At 35.5% G+C, this 12,099-nt stretch overlaps 1 protein-coding gene across 15 annotated transcripts in view; it reads right to left on the reverse strand.

Moving 5' to 3' along the window:
- Positions 1 to 12,099, reverse strand: part of SYNE1 (spectrin repeat containing nuclear envelope protein 1) — a 291,988-nt gene that overhangs the window by 216,926 nt on the left and 62,963 nt on the right. For 12 of the 15 annotated variants that reach the window (XM_061471557.1, XM_061471555.1, XM_061471566.1 and 9 more), the window contains 6 exons: positions 11,479 to 11,562; positions 8,382 to 8,402; positions 8,012 to 8,104; positions 6,173 to 6,351; positions 4,066 to 4,262; positions 3,827 to 3,936 (listed from right to left, as the gene is read on the reverse strand). In XM_061471557.1, coding sequence (XP_061327541.1) covers positions 3,827 to 3,936; positions 4,066 to 4,262; positions 6,173 to 6,351; positions 8,012 to 8,104; positions 8,382 to 8,402; positions 11,479 to 11,562 — 684 coding nt within the window. The remainder of the gene's footprint in view (positions 1 to 3,826; positions 3,937 to 4,065; positions 4,263 to 6,172; positions 6,352 to 8,011; positions 8,105 to 8,381; positions 8,403 to 11,478; positions 11,563 to 12,099) is intronic. The other 3 variants (XM_061471558.1, XM_061471571.1, XM_061471570.1) reach the window with 1 other exon arrangement.

A 12,099-nucleotide genomic window follows, 5' to 3' on the forward strand; every position in this document is an offset into this window, starting at 1 on the left:
CCAATGACCCCCAGGTTTAATGAGCTATCGGTCTTAAAATATGACTTTCATGAGTGCGTAATAAAAAAAAAAAAAATTGAAAGGGTATTATTACAGATATGCAAACAATTTTCTAAAGCCTGCGCATCTGAAGTAGCGTAAAGATCAGAACATAAACCATCCAAAAAAAGTTATCTAGGATAATTATAACCATTTGTGCTTTTCCCATCTTGAGGATCATTGATCTCCAATCACATTTATTTCAGTTTATCTAAGCCACTATGACTTTTTCTGCGTAACACTTCCAAACAGCATTTCAAAGTATTTTTTTATCCTGATACTATTCTATGAATATTCACTGATTTGCCGAGGTGAACAGAACTCAAATGCCAAGGAACATCAAAGAAGGTAATTAGAGAAAAGCATTTATGAGTTCCAATAGAAGGGGGTACAATTTAAATTTACAAAGGAAGTTTTTGGCCCAGAATCAAAGTCAAAACATTATTTTTTTAACTTATATGCTGGAGTTAATTTGAAAATTACATAATAGAGAATACTTCAGTGTTTGAAGGGCTAAAAATAGGCATCTGTGTTTCATGCTAAATTTAATTATGGACTGGAAAATGAGTTCTTTGTTAGGTTCTTTAATATGTAATTATAAACTAGGTGAACTGTTCAAATTCCCAGGCACAGGCAGAACAGAATTTTCAAATATGAACTTTTATATCTAAAAAACTAATTCACCTGTTTTTAGGGATGTTGAACTATTGTATTTCCTATGTGCTAAAAAATCAAGTCCCTTTAAAAATGTTTATAAATTAATTCAATTAATTATTCTATTCCTTTTGAAAACTCAGGCTTATATTTATGTGATACTGGATGTGTATGTGTAACTGAAACATATTCACTGACAAGACTATCACAGATGCATGGTGAATGCTGAGCCAAGCATCATCTTCAGGGATGAGCCAATAATACCTGTCTGTAAAAGCAGACAGTAAATCACTGAAAGAGCTCAGAAAGTTATTTTTGTACCTTCTGCTCAGGAAATTCCTCTTATATTGGGGAACTATGCTTGAATAAGGATGTTGGAGGTGACAGGATTATCTTCTGAATTACTCCCTCATCAGAGCACAAGAAGGGAAATACTCTGAAGGAGCATACTTCCTTATTGTTAAATTTATACCAAAATAAAGAAATTGACAGAACTTTCACCACCTCAAATCTTCACTAGTTTCAGCAGCAATGCACTGGGCATGTATAAGTCTCAGAATGTACAGCAAGGTCCCATTTAAGCTGCCCAAACTTACTTGAATGGGTTGGGAAGATCGGAATAATTCTGCTATCAGTATTAATCTACACTTCAACACATAGCACTAGTTAGATATACAAAGTATGAGGTGAACCCTTGATCATACTTACTTGAAAATAACCTATAGTTTATATATTAAAAAAAACAAAACAACAAAACAAAATAAAAACCAAATCCAAAACAATAACAAAACCCACACACAAAAATGAGTGTGGAACCAAGCTAATTAACTGGATCAGGTCAAACTATAACTCTATTGACTGACTGGAGTGACACCTGTTATTTGTTTCATAATATATTCACTTCTGCAGTCTTCCAGTTTCACCTCTGAATGTTCATTCCAAATGAACATTCAGTTAATACTAGAAAATTATAACTATCTAAATGTCTAAGATGATTTAAAAAGCATATTTTTTTAAAATAGCATTTATATGAAAAAAAGGAGCAGCACATATCATGCACATGAATTACACATGAATGTTCTCTCCTTCCAAACCACAGTCCACATACGTCACTTACACAATCATCTATACAATCTAATATCTACTCTATAAACCTAAAGACAGACAAAAATAACCATCTAGAATGAGATGAAATGAGTAGAAACAGCAATCTATAATCTATTTTTCATGTTTATATCTTTATTTCAGAAAACCCAAAGCATAGTTTAAAAATTATTAAAGGAAAGTTTACTTGCTTTTCTATGATATTTTTCTGAAATTATTTGCAAAATTGAGGCTGTTAGTATAGGCTCATGTAAGAAAGAAGACTTAGACTTATTATGTTTATCTACTTCCTTTTTTGAAAGATTAACATAAGGCTAGCAAACGAATGTACATAAACCCACATAAAATCTGAAGTCAAGTAAGTGCAGGCTAAAACCAGGTAACAACCATGAAAGTGCAGTTCAAGCCGTTATTCTGGAGTATATCACCCTTACCTTAAATTTCATAAAAGAAATCACAAAAGTCGGGATTGCTTGAAGTTCCTAGCAATATGAATCAAATGGGAAAGCAAGGAGAGGAAAAAAAAAAAAGGGCAAACAAAATAAAGCAAACAGGCAGAAAGGCCACAAAGAAAAATACAAGAGCCACACTTGTAAGAATACAAGATGTACTTAGAATATTACCAAGTTCCTGTGCCTGTATCGTATCTAGTAAAGTAGTTTTCATATTAGATCTGAAGCCTTGAAAATGCTTTCAAGGGCGAGACATCCACAACCTCTCTGGGAAACCTCTTCCAATGTCTTACCACCCTCATAGTGAAGATATTTTCCCTAATATATAGATGTTTTTTCTTAATTCATTAGTTTACCTTTCACAGCTCATCCGCTAGAGTGTCTGTGGGTATAGTCAGAGGGAAACAGAGCATGGAGTGACTGAGTCCTGCACTCTCCTACATTGTCTCTGCATAAACTCAGGAAAAGGCAGTAAGGATGTTCCTCAAAATCCAACCCCAGCACAGGCAGCAGACCTAGCCAAGGCTGTTGGCAGCAGAAACTGCATTGTGTGCCATGGTATAGAGACAGTGGAGCTGCCTTAGCCTGCCACAGATCACAGCATGAGGCTTCAGTGTTCACACCCTCTGCTTCAGCAGCCTCACTGTTCAGTGGGATGCTATGGCATCAGAACATGTATGTCCTCAGACTGATGCTGCAGTGAGGAAAACTTAAAACTGCAGCGATCAGGCACTAGAATTGGACAGCAAAGCTGCAGCAGCCTTAGCCACACAACGCTGTAAGGAAGGAGATTCACTGCTTTCAAAGCTCTTCTGTAACTCTGTAGGGAATGCAAAGAGACACAGATAAAAAACGCTTCCTCTTTCTTTCTTGCTGGGGCTGAGCAGATTGTCTCAGCAGTGTTTCCTGTGTTTGCCATGAAGCAAGCAAATGATCAGGGTTAGGAAGTGAGTCATGATCACTTGGCATCACTGAGTATAGCCATTCTAATACAAAAACAATGCACTAGAGCATACAGGAAACAAAAACCAAGAAAAAGACATGACTGAAAACAGTTCCTTAGAGCGAACAGTTAAACATCACTGTGCAACAGAAAGAAACCTGTGTCAAAATTTTAACTGCCTCCCAAGCCTAAAAGCCCAGAGGCTAAACCTAAGCAATCTCTTGGCCTATTCTTGTTCTTATCAAGAAACCAAGTGTGATAGAAACAAAAGTGATGCATTTCTTCAGGTAACAAATTATTGCAGTCTTGTTGGTGTTATGCTTGAAAGCGTCTTTGGGAACTTTAGAATCCATAGGTTTGCTACTATTTACAATAGCTGTTTCTGTTATTTTTGGCTCCTACTGCTGAAAACAGGAAAATCTCTACGGGATCACCATTCTGTTTTCTCTGTCTACTAGTAAACATCTGCAACACTGGTCCTTTATTCTCACCTGATGTTTCCCATTTTTTTTACTGTGCTTGCATTTCACTTGAACTGCTCATCAAAAGGAAACATAATAAACTATAAAGCTAGAAAACTAAAAAGCTATAAAATGGATTTACAAAAACTTAATTGTATGCACGATAAACTTACATCATTCTCCTGCACATCAGTCACTGTATGATGAGGATCAGGATAGTACTTCAAAAACTGGGCTACATAGGTCATGACGGACTTTTCATCTGGCTTGTCAACATCCACATCTAGACAAATATAGACCACAGTAAATTAATCTTTAGCTGAATGGCACAAATGTCTAAACAGTATGAATTATCACATCTGATTTAACACATGCAAGTAGTTAAAATTTTTTTCAACTGTGCACTAGGTACCTTCTGGATCAAGGAGCCTTGGAATTCCTAGTTCTGCTTCTGCAATTGTGAAAGCTTCTTCCAGGTTTTCTCTATTTGACCTTCCTTTCACTTTCTCCATATCCACTAAATCTGGACGGATAGCATGGATAATGGAATGAAATGCAACACCACTCCTCCAGCTTTGTCCGAAATCTTTGATTTCAATTCCAACTTGCCTGAAAATATGAAAGAAAAAAAAAATTACTTGCAACAACATCAGGACTAAATGAAATAAGGGAAGAGCCCCACTGGCTATCAATTATTGACCCTAAACCACTTGTGGTCTCTGTAATGTTAATCAGGTTGACTGTAGCTCCATTGCATAAATTCATTTCTGCCTATGAAGAGCCAAGAGTTTTTTGTCATATATATACTGCATTTGTCTCCAGTAGACTTGCTAGTGGCAATAAGCCAACGGTATTTTAAACAAATGAAGTGCATCAAGGTTCTCAAGGTTAATGTACAACACAGTCTGTGTATGTAAACAGCTCCATTCATTATTTTCTCCTCCTCACTACTTCGTACTAAGTACTTCGTATCTCCCTCTGACTACTGCAGTTCAGCAAGGTACACCAGTATCATAAAAACAAACAAACCAACCCAAAACTTCAGTAATCTGATGTCTTGCAAAATGAAAGCATGAACAGTGACATCACTGCTGTGCAGGAGAACACATAGCAGAAATTTATATATATTCTTACCAAACTTACATTTCAACTAAAATATAAACACAAATCAAACAATACCAATATACAATGAGAAAGTAATCAGAACTGCATCACACTCTGACTGCATCTTCTAAAAGTAATTCTGAAAGATACGGCGGTCTAGCGACTGCAAGACTGTTTTTTTACTTTGAGCATCCAAACTTCCTTTGAGGACACATTTAGACACTAAGGTAGCCTTATTATTGGGAGGCTTACAGCAAGAGTAGCTCTGAATGAAGGCCTCATTCAAAGCTCACTGTAATCAGCGAAAGGCTTTTAGTGACTTTAGCGAGTTTGCAAATTACAATGTGAAGCAGGGCTAGGCAAAGTGTACCATCCTTCCTCTAGGCTTCTTTCAACTCATTTCACCTACTCTTTCTGATAATGCTGATGGTTTCATTTATGAATGTCTTTCTGTTTTGTTTGTTTACATGTCTGGAAACTGCAACTGATCACTTTCAGTTGCTTGTCCCTTACCCACAACAGTGCAGTAGGAAGAATTCCAAATGACACATTGGATTGTACTGCACCACAAATTACTGTATTCTACCCATTTATTGGAGAACTGGAGATAGTCTGTATTTTTACAATTATATTTCTTTTCTTTGATGCACCATTCCATAACTAGCTGTTTTCTCCCTGTATTTTGCATGACTGACCTCTTCAAATAGCAGTGATTCCTTGATTTGAACAATTAAATCCATTTTATTATTTTAAATCTTTGATTTTTATTTTCTTATTGTGGAAGCTATCAAACTACACTTGTATCTTTGATCTAATTTATGCGCTTTTTTATGACATTTTGGAAGCATAACAGACATGGGATAATTATGCTAAATAAGGGAGAAGATTCTTAATAAGAGATAGCAAGCTACAACTCAAAAATAACTTAGATTAAATAGAATGAAAGCTCAGGGCAACTTCTGTAGTAATAAGTCCCTTATATCACAAACCTGCAGAAAGATATTCACAATTTTTTTGTCCCCAGGCTCTCACCAGTATTTTGTGCTCCTACAAACTCTGTCAGTGAATAATGCTAAGCCAGTGTGGGACTTTCATTGTTACATTGAGTGTTTTGGCAGGACTAATACACTGTCATTCAGAAATCTAATTCCCCTTTCAGTTCCTCATTCTGCCAAAGATAATCCCACTCACTATTCAGAATCTATAAAATATGATTGTTTGTGAAATAATGCAAATCATTATTTATTACTTATTTTATGGTGGCAATATTTAGCAGCCTCAGTTGCCGAAAAGAATATGATCACAGGGAGCTGCTACATAAATACTGAGCAAAAGGACAATCCCTGACTGAGGGAGTTTAGAATCTGAAGAAGACTGCACTTGAGATACATTCAGTTTATGTGTATGTTACTTACTTTGCTGCTGTGTATTGTATCCATTTTAACAAAGCCTTCCTGGCACTTCCTTGGACCTTGGTTACCACCTTCCGTTTGCTTGGGGGACTTGCAGTTTCTGAACTGACAACACTCTCCACGGAGGAAGCACTGCCTGACAATGCCTGCAGCTGTGGGAGGTTGCTGGTAAGCTCTTCGATCTGTGGGGATAAAAATATTAATGGACTGTTTGTAGATAACCTTAATTCTCACCGGTTTCTTAAATAATTTCCTAATGCAACTGACAAAATAAAGTTGGGCAGAAGCTATAATTAACATGCGGTGTTAACTGTACATCAAAATAGCTTCAAAAATGCTAATGTATGTGCCCAGATAATGGTCTTAATTTCAGAGAGTACAAGACATTTAGCAGCTATTGACTTTCTTAGCACCCTAAAGCTGGAACAATATGCAAGTTTGTCATGTTATCTCTTAACGACAAATTACCATTGAAACAGGAGACAATGGCTTACATTCATCTTGAATTCAAAATATAAAACACTTGATTAATTTCAGAGAAGGCTCATTAGATTAAAGAATGGAAGTGACCTCAATGATCTCATCTAGATAACTCTTCATTTACCACTGTACTGTTTTGGCATAAATTCAGTTGTGGTCTTGCTTAGAGGTACCTTGCTAAGTCATAGTGAGCATACTGCAGGCAAAGAGCATTAGTAGTGTTTGTGGAGGGTGTATGACAGTTATTTGCATCATGCCTCTCATTAAATGAAAATCATTAACTTGATTCTTCTAAGAACATGAATTTGATTAACGCTTTGGTTCTTTAACATAAAAAGGTTATATCTAAAGGATAATGCAACTGTCCCTGCTATGCTGTCTACATAAAAACAAAGTTTTGCCACATCACAGAATGTGTCTGCCATAATGAGAACCACACCTCTCATGCATTTCTGCTTTCATTCATGTTAAAATGATGTATCTGTTTGTGACAACTAAAAAAAAGTGCATTAAAAAAAAAACCAATTAGAGTTTCAGTAACTCTGAGAACCATAATTTTCCTCATTTATCTCACTGAGCTATAAATTAAAAAGACAACATTAGTATCATTCTGGTTAACTTTTCTTCTGAGAAGGAGATCTGAACCACTGATGTGTCACATTGGTTGATGCTCAGAACAGCATCCCTGAGACATGACAGCTATATCATAAGAGAAGTAAAGCCAAAGAACTCCACAAAGAAAATCAACAAAATTAGCTGGGTTTTCGATTGTTGAGCAGCGACTCATTTTGTTAACTCTTATGGACAGGATTTAGAAAAGCATTTTTCTCTTCAACCTAACTTCAACAGAATGTAAATGATCTCTCCTCTATAAATTCAAACCCCTCTCAATCTACACCATTCACAGCTAAATTAGATCCTGCATCCCCCAGTGAAATCAGTGTGTTTACGTATTGAAAATAATTACTCTGACATTGAGTGCACTGGAATTAGACATACCGCACAATCACCACTGAGGTTACTAAAGGTACTTGTAACAGGAATCCATAATTCTACTATCTTACTTTGTTGCTCTGCTGTGTTCTTCAGAGAAGGTAGAAGAATATGTTTCACTGATGAAGGAACCCCATCCCTGGCCAAGACCAATCTATTCCAAAGATAAATATGCAATTCTACCCAATGTGAAGTACCCCTACCATCAACTGTTGTTTGTTTTTTTTTTACTCAGGATCAGATTCTCAGCTACCTGTAAAAGTGACTTAGCTATGGTGAAGGACTGGAACTATATACCATTTCATATGAAACAATGACCTGAACCATTATTTGAGCAACCTATACTGAAGTATAAAAAAAACGTAGTACCTGAAAATATAAAATTATGGTCCACATCAAGCCAAGCACAATAGAAGGCCTGCCATCAGCAATATCAGTTGAGTTTATGTTGACAAGTTTAATCTATATAGGAAAGAAAACGTGTTACTACCACACACGAAGAATGATAGTTATGAAATGCATTTCCAAAAGGTTTTATATTTTTAACGCATTTTTGTAATCAAATACTGTTTTTTAATTTAGAAAAAAAATAATCACTGAATGGTGCAACTTCACTTTTTAGATAAGTATACCTATAGGCAATGAAAGATTTTTAAGACCATTACATGCTATTTGTGGAAAAAAAAATTCATTTCAAGTAGAAAGAACAATAAAAATTACATAGAACCATTGTACAAACCGGAGATCCTCTGTATATGGACTAGCATGAAAAGCAAAAGGAAAAACATGATACAAAAATAAGTTTTAAATTATTACTTATTAGGTAAATGCATTAATTTAATTTTATAATAAAAAGCACATTCTTGGCACATCTTACAATACAATTAATAAGAAAAGCAGGGATTTCTTTCTATAGCTCTATTAGATTTGGAATAAAAAAGAGAAGTGAGTTTGAGAATAAACAAGAAAAGGGAGCTAGAAAGCATAAAAGAAACATAAGAGAAAAAAGAATGCCTAAGTTCTCCAATAGAGAGCCTCTTATTGTAAAGATTACCACCACCAGTTAAGGCTCCCTTGCAAGACAAACCTGACTATAGTTCTTTTAAAACAAGAAAAGAGTAGGAAAAAAATGCTAATCTATAGTCTGAATAAAATATTACCCTAAAAGAAGCTCATAAGACAAATGGCAGTAAAGGAGTGGATAAAGAGTGTATCATAAAGAAACTAACAGGTAGATAATGTTCAAGGAACTGGAATAAAAACAGGTAGTTTTGGAAAATTAGCAAATAAGCTAATAGGAAAGCAAAACTAAGAGTCTGCCATCAATCACGATATAAAAATGAAGGGCTGCTAAAATGTTCATGCAATGCAAGCTTGTTCATGGACAAAGGTTATGGAAAAACCTTGGAGAATAGGTTAAAGAAAAGCAGGAGAAAGACTAGGTGACATCATTTAAAACAACCCATTAAAAAACACCAAAAGCAAAAAAAATATTGGTCTTCTGGGCTGTTTGGTTCTTTTCCGAATCAAAACTCCACAGCCTACTAGGGAAGAGGCAGAGGAGAAATCCCCACAGGTTTTATTTCCAATCATCACCAAGAAACCTGACAAAACTCTTGACAAAATTGACATTACTTGCTTCTCTACCACTCAGTAAGGAAAATTTTCTATTAACTACCTGAAGAAAAATATATGAAGAATCCCATTTTCTTAGCTGGACCAATTCCAATAGAAGCTTTTGTTTTTCTAGAAAGCAACATTTTTCTTACCTGTATTAAAGATCAAAAGATTTACATGGACTCAGATAAATCTTCTGATTAGGCTACTGTTCACAAAAGCATAGCCTATCTAGTCTAGTTATTGTGTTACCTCTGTCCTATACTCTATTAAAATGGATCTAAACCTATAAAATAAACTTTCCAGAACCACAAAAGAAAACCAGTTTGGTTCAGAATTCTATCTGTTAATTGCCAGCTGCATTTTTGCAGTATGACAGTCTGTTTTGAGAGTGAAGATAGGAAGCTGATTAAATGCTTTACTTTACTTAAATGCTTTACTTAAATAAACTTTACTTATGGAAGTAGCCATGGAGGAAGGACACCCTGCTGGCTGTGCATAGCGACCTGTCCCTGTTCATTCACCTCTGAGGATAGAGCAGGGACTACACACAGCTGCTGAAGAGGCATTTGTTGTCTGAACAGCATTCCCACCTTCTCTGGGAGGAAAAACATGACAGACTGGATAGATGCATCATTTGGGCTAGATTCAACCTAGAGACCACCTGCTAATGCACACACAGTCTACAGGACACACTGCATGTTTCCAACTCTTTCTAGAAGAAATTCTGGCATATTGATAGAAAGTACATAAAAAAAAAAAAAAAACAACCAAACAAAAAGAACAAAAAACACCAAAAACCAAAGACACACAAAAGGACAAGTCCAGGTAAAAAAATAAAAAAAAAACCAACAAAACACTGCATTCCATTTCTGATCATCTATCTTGCTATATTATATCTGGGATCTGAGCGGGGTTATCGAAAGTTCAAGTCACCCACTATGTTGTGACATGTAAAGTAGGGAAGCATGGGTTTTTTGCTCCTCACCCCAGCTTTGTCTTAGGACATACAGGTCTCACCAGAAAGCAGCTCTCTTTGTATCTAAGCCTCCATAGTAAACCTGTATATGATATGGTTTATATTAACTGTACTACACAGAACAGTGAAATTGTGTGTGAAAGCTGAATTTTGCTTCAGGAATATATTTGTCTTTGCTTTGGTCATCCATTTTTTCATTAAAAAAATGTTCTCTTATAGATTTCTTTCTACAGACATCTTGTTTTCCGTGTAACAGAAATATAATTAGCTCAAGATACCATAGGTTTAAAGAGAGGGAAAGAATATCTAAACCAAACAACTTGAGGTGTACAGCATTGTGGAGACAAAATTCATCAAGTGTTATATCTGCACTGAGAAAAATTCAACTAAAATGGAAAAATTAGAACAACAAAATACCTGCAATCTAATTAAAAAAAAATAAAACCCAAACAACACCAAACAAACCAAAAACAATAGAAGTAATTACAATACTTTTTTCATAGAGAGAAATACAGAGAGAAAAGCCAGGAAAAAAGGCAGATTACTTTTCTTTGATGTTCATACCTAGGTCACACTGAGCTTTTAGGTTCTCTGTCTTTTGTTAAATTTATAAAATATTCTGTTTAATTTCTAAAATGGCCACACAGCACTGACTTTTCCAGCATCAAACCAGGAATTAGTCTGAAGTCCTGCCAAGCTAATAAGGGGTTACAGTGTTCTAAATTTTCATGTCTATACTTTCAGGGAGTAGAGTTCCACATGTACAACCTAGACCATAAATCTATTATTTTCATTATAAATGAATGCCTCTACTGAACTGAAAAGCATTGTTCTCTGCTGAGAACAGCAACAGGAAAGTAGGCAACATGAACAACTGAAGAGCACATTAAAAAAAATTAAATAAAAAATAAAAGTAAAGGAGATAATTCAAAGCAAGACCAGGTTAGATGAGGCCTTGGGTGATATGATTTAGCGCAAGATGTCCCTGCCCACAGCAGGGGGGTTGGAACTAGATGATCTTAAGGTCCTTTCCAACCCTAACTACTCTATGAAAAATTACCCTATACGTTGCTACATAGTAGTGTGGGATCTTGTCACTTTTACTTTCTAGCAGCTTTTAGGCACTGTGTAGAAACTGAAAACTGCAAACATAACTCAAATTATGTAGAATAAGAACATTCAGGTGGATACAAATCATACATTTAAAGAAAGAAAAAAAGGAAAGTGCTACCAAACTTACCCGTCTTCCTTCTAGAAACTTAAGAGCTGTGCCAATGTTGGCAACCCAATGAATTCTCTTCAGCTGACGTCCCTGCTCGCAAGGCTTAAAAAGAAAGAACAGTGTAAACTCCAATTAGATTTATACCAATTTGCCACACAAAGATGAAGTTCCAAATAATTCTAAGTATCCATGTACATTCCTGATTTACATGTAAAAATGTTCCTTGGAACAGTAAAATTGTATCTTGGCATATACTAACAGGGAGGACTAACAGATATATAGGGAGGTAAATTAGATACTTCTATTATGAAAAAGTTATATTAAAGTTGTCTTAACAACCTCAGGATGCAAGCTGTCAGCTTCAACCCATAAACATCACTAAATCAGAGAACTGTTTTTCTTATGTGAAATGAATTACGACTATTTTTACACACAGATACATATATATATGTATTTGACAGAAGACAACATTATTTCAGTAAAATATTTTTGCTTGCAAAAAATAAGTCCAGGTGGTTGGTATCTTAAAAATCAGTCTGCAGTGAATACATTTTACCTAGGGGATTTTTATCCATTCTCTCTGATATTTTATCGGCATTGAAAACCTCCAACTATCACAAACACTCACTGAACACTGAA

This window comes from Pezoporus flaviventris, unplaced genomic scaffold (genome assembly GCF_033815535.1).
Source record: "Pezoporus flaviventris isolate CSIRO_AGI_PZ_B2104156 unplaced genomic scaffold, CSIRO_AGI_Pfla_v1 ptg000066l, whole genome shotgun sequence".
Classification (NCBI taxonomy): Eukaryota; Metazoa; Chordata; class Aves; order Psittaciformes; family Psittacidae; genus Pezoporus; species Pezoporus flaviventris.